Source organism: Apteryx mantelli, chromosome 15 (assembly GCF_036417845.1).
Source record: "Apteryx mantelli isolate bAptMan1 chromosome 15, bAptMan1.hap1, whole genome shotgun sequence".
Taxonomy (NCBI): Eukaryota; Metazoa; Chordata; class Aves; order Apterygiformes; family Apterygidae; genus Apteryx; species Apteryx mantelli.
The window spans coordinates 6994205-7013448 of record NC_089992.1 but is presented as its reverse complement, the minus strand read 5'-3'; the positions used below and the strand labels follow the sequence as shown (position 1 = coordinate 7013448).

General features: G+C 42.0%; 1 protein-coding gene across 1 annotated transcript in view; it reads left to right on the top strand.

Annotated features, from left to right (window-relative positions):
• Window positions 1-18047, top strand: part of MCTP2 (multiple C2 and transmembrane domain containing 2) — a 108508-nt gene extending 90461 nt beyond the window's left edge. The window contains exons 20-23 of the mRNA XM_067305253.1: window positions 10357-10466; window positions 12858-12967; window positions 15364-15461; window positions 17768-18047. Coding sequence (XP_067161354.1) covers window positions 10357-10466; window positions 12858-12967; window positions 15364-15461; window positions 17768-17836 — 387 coding nt within the window. The 3' untranslated portion in view covers window positions 17837-18047. The remainder of the gene's footprint in view (window positions 1-10356; window positions 10467-12857; window positions 12968-15363; window positions 15462-17767) is intronic.
• Window positions 18048-19244: the final 1197 nt, after the last annotated feature.

Here is a 19244-nt window from a genome sequence, read left to right as displayed (position 1 = left end):
ACAGCTTGAAAAAACATAAGTAAGTGAAGGAGGATCTGATAATCTATAAATACTTTAGAGCTGAAAGGTGAGGAATTATTTAACGAGCAACAGCATGCGAAGGAACATTAGCTGTTAGGAAGAAAATGTTCACAAGGCTATGTGAAACTTTAAGATTGCATACTAAGTTAATAAGTATCTTCTTGAATATTCTATGTTCAAGAGAATGTTACAGTGAAATTGTTGATCATTGAGAAGTCAGTCAATACCATAGTTAGCAACTGCACCTTAGCTCTCAGTGGTAGACATTAGAATTGAAGCTCATCAGACTAATTGATGGGAGAAGTTGCTTTAAATTTAACGTAGTCTTCTGTGGTTGTTATATTTTAATGAGCAACCATAAATCCATCAAAGTTATAAAATGAAGTGTAGACAACCTAGCTGAATTACAGGTTTCTAGAAAGCACAACAATGATTTGAATGTTCTCATTTGTTATTCACCATTTGCATTGTAAAATTGGCCTACTAAATGCAAGTAAGAATATATCAATATCTGGAAGTAAGCAGGAATCCTTAAATGACAGTTTCATGATTTTCAAAGGAATAGTGCATATCCCTAAAATTTGATCATTTCTATTTTGTGGGTGCCCAAAGTTACAGACCTGTAAATGTTGACCTTGCATCTTATTTGTGTGATGCTTAAATGTGCAATTTATTCTCTAGAACCAATTCTGTTCACTTTCTTCTCTTTTAATATTCCTCTTCTTCATTTGCAAGGGCTGAGGTGGAAAAAATTGTTAAAAAATGTATTAAATAGACATTTAGTCCTTTGTGACTTGTGCTCTGTGACAGTTTTGATGCCACAAAGCCAAAGTATTCTAGGTCAGGTTTACTACAGATATAACTGACTTTGGTGTTCTCTGTGTGTGCAACTGGGTCACTGAAATATGGATCTAGTCATCTTTCATGTTTTGCCTTCTGCTATACAACTGTACTGTCATTTTCTTTGTTGGTTTCTTTTAACTAAATATGCTGGTTTGGGAAAACTCCTGCGAGTCCATGTTCTACTGTTGATTTGGCTCTACAATTTTTGCCATAATCAACATTGCCTCTATCTTGTTGCGTGGATTAAACACTTTTGGAAATGAAGAGCTGGTAGAGCTGGCTAAAGCAACTCACTGTAGACAATTGCAGCAGACTTCTAGGATGGTTTCTGTCTCAGCCTTACAGCAATCATGAGTCATAACTTGTATTAATTCTTAGAGTTACTAGTCTATGGGATTCTGACACAGAACTACCAGGAGAGAGAGAGAATTGCCAACCACCACCATGTGTCCCATGGCCTGTGCACTATTGCCTTAATATCTGCATGCTGTCCTGGATATAACCCCCTTTACATCAGTGATGGACCGTGTATGCACACTGAGAAAAGACTGCATCTTTAAGTGTATTAGGTTATTCAGAGTGACTTTTCCAAGTCTGAGGGTGGCCAAAGCGCTCTGGGGAGTGTAAGAAAAATGTAATTTTATGACATTATCTCATTGCAATGTCAACATTTAAACAGACAACTATACTTTAAAAAGAAGTCTGTGTATTTTTTTTCCTCCCTAATACAAGAACTCCTGAAGTTGAAATCTGCTAGTTGGGCTGCGGTATACGAGGTCACTGTTTCTGTTTCCTATCATCGTGTTGTATCAAAATACTCGCACACATAGCTTTTCTGGGTTCTGCTGCACGTTAGACATAACAGACCATGCTTCTGGGAATTGTAACACACCCTCCAAGAGATGAACTGTTTACAAATTATAAATACACAGACGCTTAGTTCAAAAGCCCAAGAGCAGATTAACTCCCTTCCACCTAAACGATCTGTCTTAAATGACAGGTCTTAATTGCCAACTCCCCCTTTCTTTCCCCTTCTTTCCCCCTCTTTCCTCCCCAAAGAACAGCACAGAGGACTGCAGAAGATAAGGGTGCCGGGTCCCTTGGCGCAAGCTGCGCAGAGGAGGGAGGAACGCTTTCTCGGATTCTTGCCATCTTGGATGTAGAGTGCAGGCTGTGCTGTGTCAGCTCTGGGCTCTGTCAGGCTGTCTGAATAAGGATTGTTTTAAAATTACTTCACTGAAACATCTTTTGGCCGCCAGTGGAAAGGTATAGACAAGTTACATGCAAGTCAAAATGTATGTACTTTGTCTGATTGTTGTCTGTTTCTATTTAATTAACTTTTTCTTTCTTTTTTTTCTTTTTTTTTTTTTGACAAAGACTGTAGAGCTTCAAGCAGACAGATACCTTGTGAATGAGTGTATCATAACAGTCCACTGCAAAGAGTCTTGCAGCCTTCTCATGATCTTAAGTTGTCTGGATTAGAGTTAGCATTTCCTCCAAAATAGACAAAACCTAGTTACTACTATTACCAGGTCTGAAAATTGATTCAAAAGAAAATCAGAGACAAAACACCAGTTCCTGTTTTCTTGGACATATTCCACCAAGTGGTGAGCCAACGTAGCCCTGCTTGGCTAGTGGGATATAATAGAGTAGGATCAAATGACACCGTGACTTTAAGCCAAGTTATTTGTCAACTTCCAAGAAATTTGGAGTATCTCATGCTTAGGGAAAAAAGATGGGGGGGGGAAATCCCCAAAGAAGAAAAATGCAATTTTTCTGATGTAAGAAATTCTCTGTCGAAAGTAGATACCAAAAATACACCAAGCCTTACAAGTACAGTTCAAAAAAGACTCCAGCCAAACAAATTAAAGTCAAATTCATCCAGTAGCAAACAGCTGACATTTTCCATTTGTGTTAGATTCAGCATGTGGGAACCTTCCGTATGGATCTTATTTGTACGGGTGGATTACAATGAAAATTGCATTAATTTTCTCCACAGTAAAGGTCAGTAATTGAAACAAGAGCCAAGAGTCTATTGTGTAAGATGCTGTATCCCCATACTTAGGAAAGGTCATTCAAGACAATATCATCTCATTGTTTTCTTCCTTGAAAGTATAAATAATTTCATTAGGGTGTTTTTCTCCTTTTCTCTTCAACAATTGCAGTAGAATATTTCAACATCTCCTATGAAGATTGCTGAAGAGAAATGATGGTAAAGGCTTGGAAAATGTGACATGCAGGGTGTGTTCAGACTAACAAGGAGCACCCACCTTCTCCACATCTGAGAAACAAAATTGTGGGCAGGATCATGCCATGAAAAAACAAGGTGCATTTTTATGTTGACGTGAGCTCCTTAAATTGCTGCTCTCCCGTGAGCGACCCCCTTTGTGGCTCCTCTCGCGCTGCTTCCTAGTGAGTTCACGTATAGACCATGAATATGTTAGTACTCTTTGTTGTAGTTAACGGAGATGATTAAGGGGCGTATTCTGCTACTGACCTGAGCTACACTTGGTGAGGAGCTAGAGCAAGGGGGCATGTCTAAGCCAACGTAATTCATCTGGTCTTGCAACTATCTGGACTAAATTAATGCCAGTTTCCAAATACTACTTAGGACACAATTATGGCTTCTGTAAGTTATTCCCAAGCTTCTTATTAACCTAATCAGCTTCTGGTTAAGGAAGGTTGTGCTTGTTCTTTCTTCGGGAGCCTCCTGTGTACCAAAAGCTGGAAGAGAAGTTGTTTGTTATTTGCAGTGCTGCACTATGTAGAAATGCCATTATCATAAGCATCCTTAACTTGGCACAATCTTTGTCCTAGAAGGTGGCCCAGCAGCAGTGAAACCATCTGGATGTTTAGGAATTATGGGAGATTAGTTAAAAGGAGGCACTTGCAGAGGACTTTTAAAGTATCCTTGGGGACCATTGTCTGGCACTTCTCCTATACAGACCTCTGCAGCTCTGTGCCAGCCTAAAGATCTTTCTCTTGCCCTGGAGCTAAGTAAGCCACCACTGCAACAGCAGCCAGCCAAGCAGGCCATGGAACTGAGCACGTAAAGCTCAGGAGTTCTCGTCCCTTAAAAATACAGATGATTTAAAATGCTAAAATTTCTTTTGAATTGGGCAGATGCATGAATAGGTCTATCTTTATCCTGTACCCAGAACTGCTAAAGATCATTACCTAGATTATAGATGATGATCCAGTAGTTTAAGTCTAATCACCATGTGCTTGTTCTTAGGTCTCATGTATATTTCCAGGAGAAAGCACTTATTTTCCTCAAAGTTGTTTTTCCTTTTTGCCTTCCATTTTTAAATAAAAGATGACTGATGACTTTTTATCTCCATTCAGACTTCTTTCTTCTTGGTTCTTGGGTACATACTGCTCACCTGAATAGTGTTTCATTCTGTTGCAAGCACCAGTGTTACTTTAAAACTCATAGCAATATCACAAGACTTTGGGTTTCTCTCCGTCTCTGTGCAAATGTGAACAAGTACAGAAAAAGTCTCTTAAAGCCCCTGCATTTCACTCCTTTCTAGAAGGAAAGCAATGGAGTTATGAGCAAAACCTTTCTACTTAGATCTGATGTTCAGATGGGACTTAAGGACTTGAGTGTACACTTTGGTCCTCTGCGCTCAGATGAAATTTGTCCAATGTAAGCAAAAAGTGTGGTGCTGTTTTTCACATGATCATTCAATAGCAAAGTTAGATTTAACAAGGGCATGGGGTAGTCATCTGCCTTTTTGACAGCGGTCCCCCAGCCTTAGCTGTAGGATTATATGCCCTGCTTTTAAAAGGTGTCCTTTTAAGGCCAATGGTGCTCTCCTTCATATCAGTCTGAAGTAATTCTATTGGCTCTGGTGGAATTATTCCAGATTTCACACCTTTTTAACTGAGAGCATAAATTGACCTGTATGTGTTGCATTTCCTCTGTTTGGTAATTATTTCAAGTACATTCAGATTCGCTAAATTTCCACAGCCAAGCAGGCACATTTGCAACATGGTGTTAATAAACAAAACGATCCCGTGATGCACAGTTTCTGGACGGCGCGAGGCGACTGCACAGACTTTGGCAGGCGTCCTGTACGCGTACCCTTCCTCCCCTGCGCGCCGCAGAGCCTTCCTGGGCGCGCAGTCAGACATTGCAGCGCAGGGCACGGCAGCGGCGCGGATCGCCGGGATCGCCGCAGCCGGCTTTGGCTCCCGCCGAACGCCGGATCTGGTTCAAGGTTGCTGTGGTGACTGTTTTCAAAGCTCTGCATGGAATTCGTTTTAGCTACCCAAAGACTCTGTCTGTCGCTCCCTGGCTACCACCTCCCACAAGAGCTTCGCTCTGCTGCTAGATGGAAGCTGTTAGCGAGCAGTTCCCTGCAAACCACAGAGGCCAGTGGACTGCTGTTTGTACCCAGCCAAATATTCTGACTTCGTCTCCAAGTATTTTGGCCTTTGGAAGACTTTTATTTGTCAAAGGCTTGGCCAGATAGTGATAAGTTTGGAGTTCTGTGTTCTGGGACAGAGCGTGCCAGTTGCAAGTGAAATCCAACTTTGGTGAAATTTGCTTTTCTTTAAGTAACCACAGCATGTTTTTTTAAAACCCAAAAGAATAGTGGGGCAAAAAGACATGCATGCCCAAGCTTTTTCCTCTTTTTCTCCTTTCTACCAATCTTGTTTGATGCTAATGTACAGGGGAATTCATACCTGGTGCATGGGATAAATCCTGATAAAACATTAACCCCATGGGCTTGTGGCCATGGTGCCATAATGGGCTAGTTACTTTAAAAAAAAAGAAGCTAATCCTGAAAGGTAGACCTGCCCAGGGCTAGGCAGACTAACTTTTTTATTCCTGAAAATATTCAAGATTTTCATTCCTGACTTAGTTGTCTACTTTCTTCCTCCTTTTGTATTAATCCCTATTTATTTTTTTTTCTCCTCCTCTTTTTCCTCAGTCCTTGCCCCCAAGTGTTCCTCAGCTTTTTATATTGAGTTTCCCTTGGCATGCCAAAAATCTGCTGATGAATACCACTTGTATGAAAGTTGCATGCAAGATTTCTTTTTGTGAGAATGGTTTATATGAAATCCAAGTGGTATGAAGCATTTAGAACTTGTTAGGAACTTCAAGCTTAAGTTTTTAGTTGTGTGTATGCAATAGTTGCAGTTTCCACCAGAAGCACATTTAGAGAACAGCATTAAAAATTGTCCTTGAATTTTGAGTGCAGCATGCAGGTTTGGATGTGTCTGGAGCTGTAGCTAGCCCCATCATGGATTTCCATGCTGATGCTGGAGAAGTCCCCTCCCAGCCTGCCCCGTATCTCACACAATTTCAAAGTCTTTGCTGTTGGAAGTGCATCAATTTTGCAGTTGTGCGAGAGTTTATTTTGCAACTGTCCCTGACTGTCTGGGCCCAGCATGACTCTAGGGAAGGGAAATATAGCAATTCTTTGACTGCATTTAATTGTCCCATTTATTAACTGTTACAGATTATCACGGAAAGAAAGATCTAGACTTAGCTTTCATTCAGTAGGGCACAGTTTTGGTGCCTTCATTTACAAGTTCAAGTTGGTGTGCGTTAACTGGACATAAAAGGCTTAATTTCTGAATTTGATGGTGGTTTTTCCCCCCTCCCTGACATGGTTAATCTTTTGTAAGACCCCTTTTGTGTTTTTGTTCAGGCGATTAATGTAGAAATGAAGGTTTCTTAAATCGGGATATGCAGGGAAGATTTGAAGTAACATACTGATTATATAATTAATTCTCAGTTGTAAATTCATTTTGACAAAGTTAATTCTTTCCCAGAGGCTAAGGACTAGTTTTGGTCCACCCACAGTGCTGTAATCAGCCAAGAAATGAAGAAGAAAGAGGCCTTGAAGGAATGGCAGTTTCACGACTGGCTTCAGAAAGCTATGCCAGAAACAGGCAGGCTATTTTATTTTTAATTCATGCAAAAGCTTCTCAGCTGTGATTTTGAACCATGAGTATCCACATTTTGTTTTAAGGCAGTCATTGCATAATATGTTGAGACAGATCAGTCCAAAAGAAGTCAGAAACAAATGACACCTAAGGCGGATGGAGCATGTTATCCAGGTTGTGGGACCTTGCACAAATGGGGAAGCGTGTGGAGTGGAAGACGTTCTTGGGATTATTTTTGCATCTTCCACAGACATGGCACTGCTCAAATATAGCTTTCTGTGTGACAGTTGCCCATTTGTTAATCAATATGGAGCAGTGACTGTCTTCCTGATGGGCGCATGAACTCTCGTACTGCTCCCGACAGCATTTTGTGAGCTGCTGGCTTCAGAAGGCATACGCAGCGCTCAAGTCTTAAATAGTTTAGCAAATCACACGTTTGTCATACTTCATTTGTCTGCTGCTGTCTCGCTTAACCAGTGACCTAATCCTGCTGTATGTGTGTTTAGACTGTAGGTTTCCAGGACAAAACAATAATAACAAAGAAAAGACGTTGACAGATTTCCAGCATTTTCAAATGTTTCTGCACAAATATTGAAATGCGTAGTACGAGAGCAGTAGCCAGCCCATTTTACTTTCTAATACTTGATATCCTTTACAAGGCTTTCTCCTCGCAGACCGTCTCTGCCTTTTGCTTTGCTGAGTGTATTTTGTATTATAAATGAAAAATGCCATTGTTTAGGAGTGATTTTAGTGTGCACCAGCTTTAAAAAAAAAACAAAAAACAGACCACAGTAGTCCAAAGACAGTAGGGTTTCCGTTTTGTTTTATTTTCTTAGGCTGCTAGTTGCTGCAGCAGAAGTTATGTTGTATTTCTTAAACTGCGTTATCACCACATTTCCAAGCTCAGCCAAAGACGTGTAAATGAAGTCAGCATGATGCAGATAGAGTTGTCGGATGATCTTTCTTGCAGCTCTGGGGAGCAAGAGTAGGCTTGCCCTGGAACATCACTTTATCAAAAACGCTTTCTTTACCCCCTCCCTCTGAATTTGGACAAAATGAAATTCTCCCCAGCTGGGTCTCCGTGAACTGTTCCCGAAGTTTGACTTGCAAGTTTGGTGCATTAAAGCCAAATTATGACTAAGGGAACGTTGTACCATTCTAGTGAGTGAAGAGTTAAAAATAATCCTAGTGTGTCATTTACATTTGAGCCTAACAAGGTTATAACTGAAGTTGTGTGAAAATGACTTTTTGGTGCTATTTTCACATAAACTGACTATTTATTTATTTATTTTGTTCTGGGGTCGTTTCACACCCCAAGGGTTTCATTTTTGTTGGTGGTTTTATTAATGTAAAAATACTCATTTTCACACCCAAATGTGTGATTATTTAAAACCCTGCTTCTATTCATTCTGTGCTCACTTGCAACCTAAAGGCAAATATTCAAATGTCTGGAGCTTGATAACTCTGCGGTGGTTTTGGCTGGCATTTTAAACTCAAAAATTACTGTAACGAGAAATGGGCAGCACACCTTTGCTTTTGAGGGTTAGAAGGGCTGTGGCGTACTGTCTGGCTCTCAGCATCCAGGGGAGGGTGGTACGGTATTTCAGCACACCGAGATGCAAAGCGATGCAGTGTTTCGGATGCACGCGGACCCTCTCGCGATGCAGTAGTGCCGAAAGGCTGTAGCAATGAGCCTGCACCTATTTAGCACAGATCCAGTGCAAGCAGCCTCTGCCCCTCTTTTGCACAGCAATAAACATAGGTTCACAGCGCAGAGGGCAGAATTGCAGCCGGTGCTGAGCCGGGTGCGTCTGGCCCTTGCTTGCTTCCACCTGCTCTGTCCTCTGCCCTGCCCCGGCTGGCAGGAGTCAATGGAGAACGTGGAAGTGACTTGCGTTGTGCCAGCATCTCCCCTGTCTGGGCACTGACTGGTTAAAACACAACTTAAAAATTTCTTTTTTCTAAATTGGGCTGGTTTTGGACAGTCTAAATGTGATGTAAAATCAGTGTCCCGGGCGCTGCATTTTGCAATAAGTGAATGTTTTGCTGATTTTGTGCTAGAATATCTGCAACCACACCAATTTGCATGCCTGTATGTGTGTTAGATTGCTGGCAAAGAAATGCTGAATGCTGGTAATTGTATACTGATTTCCAAGGCTGATTTAAGTCATTTTGATTTTTAATTCATTCTGTGCTTCCTTTTTGTTTCTGCACATGTGTAGTAATGTCCTGTAATGTTGCTGCCTAAAATAAGCAGTAAGAAATGAAGTTGTAAGATGGCTGCTGTAAAGGAAAATGTCATTTTTTCCTTTGATTTTTTTTTCAGTAAAAGAATAGGTCTCTGCATATGAAATGTTCAAAAAATAAAATAAAAATTAACCCCCTAAAGAGTTCTCAGCCTAAGTAGTAAATTCAAATCTAAAGTTACTAGTTTGGCAGAGGCTTGAATTTTTCTAGGCTATGCTGTTTGTTGGCAAACTGTAGTGTTCCCTTTAACTCAGATTACTGACTTTCTTCAGTGATTGGCTTTGCATGGAAATATCTGTGAAACAAGTCAGTAGTTACAGGCCACTCTGTCTGGTACAGACACCCACAAAACTGCCCAAGAACAGAGCAGGAGGGAGGACTCTTGACTGTGTTCAGACCAGAAATATATATATATTATATACAGTTATTCTCACAGATATGGTCTTAGCCCACGACAAAGGCAAGGTAATCTGAATTAGTCTGCTTTTGGTGTTGTGCGTGGCGAGGTTGTCATCAGGGTGGAAAGCATTGCTTAAAGAGAAGTGTTTGTCTGAACTAACAATGCCTCAGTGGCAAAAAAATTTTACAGGATGTAGCGTTAGGTAAAAAGATGACTTCAGGATTTAGTACTTAGAATTTAGGATCTCTAGTACTCTCAAACTGTTTGCTCATCCTAATGTCTGCTGCAAGAAAAAATAGCTTAATGGGTCCTCTGCCAATCTTGAAGGACACTCTAGATATCCAGTAATACTGAGGTTAACATTTCTTGAGGGAAAATGGTTAATCCAGAAGAAAAAGTATTAATCATGAGCCACTACTTAATGTTGCATTCGGTAACCTGCTGCTAATTTATATACAGAAAACAACATAGCTGTTGGGTGCCTCCAAAGCTCAGAAAAGTGATATTCAAAAGCTCTGCATAAGTTCATTCTCGTTCTTGGGAAGCACTGGCCACCCCACACTCCCCTGCAGGTCATCTGCGCTCAGGAGTGCCCTGCAGCTCTTCTGGTTTGACATGCAAGTGGGCACTCCACTGATAGCCTGGTTTGAGATACTGCCATTGATGATTTGGGCTGGAAGATGTAGAAACCTCTGCTCGTGTGCTGGGAGAAAAAGAGAAAATAAAAGATGCTATACGCATTAATGTTTATTGTATATAATAAACCCAGCGTGCATGTTCTTGCTTCCCTTAGTGATAAAGTTGGTGTACAAGTATGCACCAGTGCATACTATGTGTTCAAGTTTGCATCAGTGGTACTGGCAATATGTTACTTTCTTCATGTAGCTGTGAACACATTAGCAAATACTGAATGCATAAAATGCTTTCATTTCCATTTTTATTAGGAATCTGAGAAAAAAGGTTTAATTGAAAGAATCCACATGGTCCAAGAGATCATCATAGCCGTTCAAAGCATCCTAGAAGAAATAGCATCATTTGGAGAGAGGATTAAAAAGTAAGTGGTCATTTTTCCTTGCTTGGCCGTGATACGCATGAGAGAAGAGCCAGGAGGATTATGCTGGGGTGAATTTCTTGCTCCAAAAATGACTGCAAGGTGTAGCAGGAGAGACTTGACCAGTTGTAGTGTCATTTCTTCTTCCTGTGGAGTCTTTTACTTCAAAAACTTTTCCAAAGCAGAGAGAAGAGAAGCAGCCAGGTGCTTTGCTGGTTGAAGCTCTTATATTCAACCATTTGTCCCAATCCCTGGTCTCGTCTTTGTGTTGCGGTAGGGAGCCCTGATGCCAGCACGAGCAAAGGTATTGCTGGGAGACATGGGCACTGAAATATCAGGCTTCTCTTTGTGCTTCCTCTGTGGAAAGTAGGGAAGAAATGATGGTTGGTGTCGCCTTTCCCATGCCCTCCTTGCCCTTGCCTGGTTGCAGGGGTTATCAGTCACTTATTTCCCACCCCAGTGCATTGATGCGCTTCTCTCTTTATCGGTTTGAGCTATCTGCTTCCTGCCAATGCCACAAGGAAGCCCAAAGGGGGTTCTCGGGGTCTTGCCGCTGTGAGAGGACATAGGGTATTCCTGGCCCTAGGAGGAAGGGAGGTGAAGGGCCTAAAAAAAGTCCCTGCCCACAGACACGCACCAACTTTTAGAATCCAATCTTTTTTGGAACTTAATTGACCCTCATTGTTTTCTGTTTTGAACACAAAGTGATGGTTTGTGATTGAGCCACACTTTAACGAGGAGCTGGGTTCAAGCTAAAAATACAGCAAGCCCGTGTGTTGTGGTTCCACTCCACACACCCCAGCTGGGGTGGAAGTGGCCAAAAGACGTATTCCCAGCTATGAACAGGGCACTGTTCTGTCCAGCTGCGTGGCAGGAAGACTTGGAGGGCTTAAGCACTATTAATTCTTGTATTCATTTTGGTAACAATGGTCTTAAAGAACACATTGGATATTAATGTGGCTGTTCGATGTAATTTGAGAAGAATTCCATTGTAACTCAACAGTAATGTACCATTAAAAAAAACTGCCACCAAAGTTTTTTTGTAAGTGACAGACTGAATTGTGCTACAGTTTCCGTCTGTCACTCTAGTTATGCAATCGTAGGGAGTTTTAATAGCTTAACTGTACTGAGCTGTTTTGCCTTTTTTTTTTCTTTCTTTTTTTTTTTTTTTTTTACTTTAAGCTATGTTGATTGATAATGATGGGTCCTCTCCCACCTATCTTTACTTAATATTTAATACATCTATTGAAGCTTAGAAGTAATTCTTTCCCCCTCCTATTAATTTTACCTGTCAAGGGAGGTTCCGCTTATTTTATAGCCTGACGAGTGGTCCACATTCATCCTCTTCATTGTGATGTGATGAAGTTAGCAGGCAGACTGTGGGAAGCAGAGATGCCCAGACCTGTAAATCCACCTACAAACTAATGGTCATTCATGCAGTTTGGGTATCTCAGTGTTCTGAGGGTACTGAAGAGAGTATAAGACCGGGGCACAGGGGACAAAGTAACTTCAAAGATGCATTAGCGACAGCTGCTCATCTTATGTCCACCATAGGCTTACAGATGGGCAGCGGATGAAAGGAAGTCTTGTTTTGTGTTGATTATTGTCCACAATGGTACAAATGTCTGAATGCCTGTGATGATTGAGCCTCTTGAGAGTGCTCCCCTTGGGAAATCTGGTGGCATGCAGAGGTTTGCACTGCTGCTGACACGCTATAACTGACCCAAGACTCCTCCTATATGCAAAGGAGTAAGGAATTGATGAAAATGTAAGAAAACAGAGGTAAATATATAAATCTTAAGAGAGATTTTTGTAGAGTATTACTCCCCAGTGGCATGAAGAGAGATAGCTCTAATGGCTCTTTTAAGGTTTAGCATCAGTCACAGCTGCTCCATCCCGTTACTGGCGGAGGTGGGTCTGGCCGCTTGCCACATTTGAGCTGTGCACTGACAAACATCCCGTGTCGTCTCTGCCGTGGCCCGAGCAGAGCCAGCTCAGGTGGCTGGCACCTGTGGCGTGGCCGCGTCTCCAAATCAGATAATCCGCCCATGAATAATGGAGAGCTGACCAGTGAGCAGAGATGTGTGACAAGTGCGACGTGTATGAGAAGAAACAAAAACAACTCGCTACATGGCTAACAGCTTCACTGAGCTCCCCTGAGAGTATCCTCTCTCTTTCCTTATCATGATACCTGCCTCTCGGATATCTCCCTTAATCTAGTATAGCATCCAGATGCAGGAATCTACTTACCCGCCTCCCAGAGGGTCTGCAATTTGCAGTGTATTCAAATGCGCTGAGCGCTGCGAAGAGGTCATTAAATTATTATTGGATAACAGAGTACAGGCAGTATCCAAGAGCAGTAACGTTGAGAAGAATTATTTATATTTTTTACAGCACATTCAACTGGACGGTGCCTTTCCTCTCTGTCCTGGCCTGCTTAGTCCTGGCAGCAGCAACGGTTATTTTGTATTATATACCACTGAGGTACATTGTTTTAATCTGGGGTAAGTACTCCATTGCTTCTCATCTGCATGCAATAAATACAATATATATCTGTAGAATGAAATCAAATAAGCTTTAAACTGCCTGTTACGGACAATCAAGCGCTGTTACTTAGAGGTGAATAAATATGCTATGAACCTCTGTTGAAACTATCGTTTCTTTTCCTTGGGTGATCTGATGCTCTACTTTTCTTAGGATTCTCTATAAGTTTCTGAGAGAAAAAGATAAGTAGATAAGCTACTTCCAATATTCTTATTGCTCTGTAAGGAAGTAATTAGCTTCCTTGTGCTGGAGCCCTCAGTTGGCAAGCCCTCAAGTTGGCAAGAGTTGACAAGAGGTGTTTGAGAAGCTCAGCGAGCAAGGCCCAGATCCCAGGAACATTTTGGATCCTCAACTGCTCCTGTGGTCAGAGGGTGCCGTGTGCTGAGATACCGTGTGGCCCAAGAGGTCGGTCAGTCCAATGGGAGGCACCGAGCATGTCCTTGCATCAGGGCGTGAAAAGGAAAGGAGTTCCTCAGGGCTGTATAAAGGTGCATCATTTTCTTGGGATGAAGCAAAAGAGCTTTTAATATGAAAAATTGCTCAGCAGTCTTAAGAAGAGTAAGATGGTCTTTTATAAAAGAAGGTGGCATTCCAGCTGCTGAAGACTTTTCTTATCTCAAAATGGCTTTTGGACTTATTTAGGATGATGTCTTTTATCTCAATGTTGAGGTAAAATGGCTGAAAATGTGGGGCAGAGTATACTCGCTGAATCGCTGAGGCTTGTTCCCCATGCGGCTCTGGGCACTAGAGAGGCCCCGTTGTCCTTATGGGGCTGAGGCTTCTGCTGAAGTCTTGGCTCCCGTGGATGCAGAAAGAGGAGGGAATGAGAAGGAGCCAGCATGAAAAGCCAGTGTTGGAGGGGGAAGGATTTAGTCAAAAAAAAAAAAAAGAGCAAAAGGGAAGGAGAGAAATTACTGGGAGGAAAAAGTTCAGTAACAAAATATTGCTGCTCCGGTATGGAAGACATGGTGAGTACATGAAAACCCTACATCCATTCAACATCATCTAGACTGACAGGGCCTTCAAATATGATACATGTTAAACAACTACCCTCTGGCAAGGCCTTATGGTATTTTCTGTTTTTTAAAAATCAGGTACACAGAAAATTGTGTTGGCATTTTGCTACAAGAATGTGGCTTAAAAGCTGCATCTCATGTGAAGCAGGTACTTTTCAGAGAGAGAGAGAGAGAGAGAGGAGAAGGCTGGAGCAGCCATCACATTTGAAACCACTTTCAGGGAAACTAAGAGATTTTGGACAGGGGAGGGATTGGATCAGATGTTCTATTGTGATCCCCATGGGAAACCAGAATTTGAATTTTCTTGCTATTCTTTAAAAGGTGCTAGTTGTTTCCCTTCTCCCAGTGATCCTTTGCTCTTCTATTGCGCCTTCACACAGCCACATTACCAATTCCTATTTCTCAGGTGGGAAGTAGTGGCAGAGGAGAGGGCCGCAGCAAGGAGAGAGCTGGGAATGGGGCCCAGCTCTCTTGTTTTCTCATCCCAGTCCATGCAAAGAGCTGGTGCTGGCTGAAGGCCGCTCGGCCCTCCCTTTCCTTGTAGGGATCAGAAGACAACCCCTTGCAAACCCCTCAATAATTTGCAAGCTGCGCTCTCAAGGATCTCCTTCCCCGTGTAGGGACCTCTGACAGCTGCAGCATGACTAACCCCATGGAGGATACTGGGAGCGCTATTGCTGCAGTTAATAAGCCAAGTTATTCGCCTTAAAAAGATCAAAATAAAATAAACCTAATAATAAGTTTTCACAGTTTCCCACAGCATCAGAATATGGTCAACTTGTCAACTCTGGTTCTGCAAAGAGAGGATAAGCTGTGAAACATGATGAGGAAGGGAAGTTTTTGGCAGCTTTCGTTTTCAAAAGAAATGGAAGGAAAAAGAACCTTCATGCTGCCCAGTTTCTCTGAGCCCTCCAGCTCCCTGGGCAGCGGGCAGGGGACTGTCTTTGCTCCTTAAGGCTAGCATATTTAACAGTAGTCTGGGCTGCGAATTCAGGTATTGCCCTCACAATATACCCCCAGAATGAATGTCTGCTGCAATCTTTCTTTCTTTCTTTCTTTTTTCTTTTTTTGGCCCCATTGCTGACAACAAATCATCCCCAAAGTAGAGAAATATCTTTGTATAATAATGCCCTCGACTTCTTCCAGGAGGCATTTGTGAATGATTCCACATGACAGACACCATGTGCGTGACTTGAAGTCCTAGGCACTGTTTTCACACTAATTTTTACTTGTGAATTCTTCTTCCTTTTTCCACCTTGCCTGAACAATTTAAGGGCAGAGGGGGAGGGCAGGGAATAAGAAAGCAGTTGTGTTATTTTGTTTGCTTTTTTTTTTTCCAGGCATAAATAAATTTACAAAGAAGTTTAGAAATCCCTACGCCATCGACAATAATGAGCTACTAGATTTCCTCTCCAGGGTACCATCTGATGTTCAAAAGGTAAGTAATGAATGGCCACCACCAACAGAGGCAGCAAGCCGCACTCAGAGCGGCCGGGTGCTCGGCTTGGGGAATACAATGCCAGTGCACTTTTGAATAACGGAGATAAGGAAGCAGGAAAATCCGATATGGGGGAGGGGTGGATGTTAAAAGAGAGGGGAGCCAAAATCCTTTGTCAGAAGCATAAGATGATTGCAGAAAAATTATCCTGAAAAGACCTACTTAAAAATGATTTGGAAAATCACACGGCATGGTTACGGAACTATGGTCTCCATCACCTTTCTGCTCTGATATTTGTATGGAGGAAGAGGAAAAATAGTCTCTTTCATAGAGATAACCATCCAACAGATTTTGCTGACTTCTCTCTTTTCTTGAGATTGTGGAGGGGGTGGTATAGGAATTATTTCTGTGACTTTTTGTGCTTGCTGTGATTTTTTTTTTCTTTTTTCACATCAGTCATCCCTCCAAACCCCACCCACCTTGAACTCCAGGCCTCCCTCGGACAATGCTGCTCTCTCCTTTTCCCTTAGAGAAAGCCTCGGGATGCGTATAAAATGCTCTGCAGTTGATAAGATCAATCTTCTGCCATTACGGAATTACAACTTTTAATCTAACCAGAATCTCTCCTCCCTCAATTTCGGTCAAGTCTCGTCCCTTTTCATTTTTTTTTTTAACAACAAAACTGTATTCAGTAATCTTGCCTATCTTCCTGGAAATTATTTGAACAATAAGTCCTTTAGGATGTCAAGATCTGTTTATTTCTCTTGGAGGAAGGAAAATAGTCTTGCTGGGTAGCGAGCCACAAGATATAAAGGATTCTTTCTTTTGTTTTAATCAACTGGAATCTGTGTCCCAAGGCCCTGATTCGGACGCCCCGGAGCCCACTGGCGTCATACCTTCCTCTGCGAATCGTCGTCCTTTCACAGTGAGGTGCTACTCACTGTGAATAAGGGGATCACAATCTAGCCTGTAGTGATTTTACTCTGTTGGAGATTGAAAAATAATTGCCTCCATGCCGTGTCGAGGCATCTGGTAGAAACAGGGTTGGAAAGGCTTATGGTGACATTTATTTCAAGAGGCCACCAGATTGGTTGATGGTTATACTAATAACTTGAGAGAAATATCTCCAGACTGGTGGGAGGAAAAAAGCTAAACAGAAATAATCATAGAGACATTAAGCTTTAGTGTATTTTTATTTTGTGATTGCTCTTGTAGAGTGCACTGGATTTGCAGTGATGGCTTGCATATGCCCTTTTAATGTTTACATTTAAAGATAAGCTGCTTTTCTATTTATGCTTTATTTAACATTTACATTTATAACATTTCCTTGAGTGGTTTCTATCATTTTGGGAACCTTTGAGCTCTCTGAGGAAAATGATAACTATTTTCTATGAGGGAGGACTGATAAAGTTCCTGGGATGGGGCACACCTTCCTAGAGGAATTTTCCACTAATGCTAAAAATAGTGAGCCTGTGTGACAGCCACACGCTCATCCAGTGGAAGTCATCCGTGGCACTTCCAAAGCCTGTCCATGTCTGCTTCGTTTTACGTACTATTAATGCATCGTCGTTTCACTTTGGTACTGCAGTGAGTTAGAAATTTTCTCTCTCTGTACTCTAGCCATTTACAACCCACGTGTGCTGGACAAAAGACAGAGCAGGAGGGAAAAAGATGGCACGCTCAGCAAAAGATTCCCACGATTTCAGTGGGAATACTTTTCTGTAGCACAACAGACGATTTGCTGTTGGGATTAGGCCATCTCTCAGTTTACCGCACATGTTTTAACCATTATATTGTACGTGAAATTGTTTTGAAAGGTGGAGGCAGCTTCGTGCAGGTTCTGTTTGGGAAAATGTTTTCCCTTTTTGAGGTGGTTAAATATGCCAGCATCCCAAGGTCTGTGTGCAGTTTTGACAACTGCCATATTACTGCATATTGGGATCCACTTGCATTGTAACTCCCCGGAGAAGTTTATTAAACTTATAAGTTAATGCCAGAAGAAGAAGAAAAACAACTCCCAAACCAAAACAAACCCAAAAGATCTATCCTACATTGCTGAAATCAGGTAGAACCCCATGTATCTCATTAGAAGAAATCTGCTTTTAATATTTTTGTTTCAAGAAATGATGCATGACTTCTCAAATCCTTCCTGCAATTAATCCCCCATGTTCCTGTGTTTAGAAAATGATTCATTACTTTTGAACCTTCCTTAGTTTCCCTTGGTTGGTCCTCGGGGAGCCATTAACACACACTGTAGTGAGCTAGAGTTACCTAACTGCAAACGTCATGTCTATTTGTTTTTACAGGTGCAGTATGCTGAATTGAAACCATACAGCAGCTCCAGTCCCATTAGGAAGAAACGGAGCGCGCTATAGGATGCCGAGGGATTTTGGAACGCAACATCTCCCTCCGTACCCGTGCACGCACACGCTCTTCCCCCTTCCCTTCTTTTTTGGTTTGGAACAACACTATAATCTCTGCAGCAGACTTTTTTCCTGAAAGATGTGTTTTTTGACACCTAAATGCCTATCCTGGGCCGTCTTTCTTTTTGGCACGGAGACCTAGCCCAAAAAGAGTAGGGTGGGATGTCTGAAGTAGTTGGTGGGGTGGGGAGGAGTAGGGGAGGGGATGGTGCAACTGGGCTCCCTTTTTTTGCTTCGATTGCCGAGGCAAGACTGGCTGTGGCAGCGCTCCCTGCTTTATGTAGGAAGAGATAATTCCGCTTAGTGTAGCAGATCAGCTGAGCTGATGTGAGGAGATGCTCGGAACCAGTTTTTAACATATCCAGCAGATTTACATTAAGATATGAGAGCTATTCTTTTCTGAGTTAAATCACTGTGCCTAGAAAGGTTTAAGCTCTGAATTAACAAGTCTTTGATACCCATCTTCTGTTCAAGCGGTGTACATTTTAAAAAGTTTTTTTTATCATAATTAGCAGAAAGAGCTAGAAGCTCCAGCAGTATCTTGATATTTCATCCAGCACTTGTGGGTTTTTTTCCTTTTTTATTAAGAAAAATAAAAAAGCCCACCCTGTGGTTAACTCCTCAGATACTGGGATCACCAGAGATCCGTTGTGGGCAATGGATGTGTCTTCTGCCATGAAAGGATTAAGAGGACGTAGAAAAGCCTCACTCACTGACCTGAAAAGACTCTCTTGACCTGCCTTTTATAATTCCATTTTATCAGATATTTTCAGCATAGCTCTTGTTTTTTTGTCTAAATCCAGAGGGGTCAACACTACAGCTCTAAGAGAAAAACACTTTTTAGCCTTAAAGAAACAAGTGCTTGTGCAGAAAGAGAGCCCAGTGCCCAAAGAAGTGGTTGTGCAATAGCGTGCAGGCTTTTGCCCACCGCTGATGTCTTCTTGGAGTCTCTCCTGGCAGCTCATAAGGAAAGGATGAGAAAATGAAACCATGTGGAAACTGAGCAATGAAGAGACATGAAAAAGGACCCCATTTTCTACTCTGAGGATAATGCAAATCCTTGCTTCCTTACCCGTCATTTAACTATTGTGCTTTTGCTTTATAAAATCTGGATAATGGGTGTTGTTTGACTGGGGAGACTCAGATGCAGAATCACACATAAGCCTGCCCACTTTTAGTGGGACTGTACCCCTCAGTATGTTAGGTGTGCTGTAAGATGTTATGGAGGTGACTTGCCACCGTGATGAGTCATTGGCAGCAACAGAGCTGCAACTTAGTTCCTGTGGTTCCCAGACAGGTATCTCCACCAGCATCCCCGGAGTGATTCACAGTGCAAAGAAATGGAGAAGCCAGGGAAATA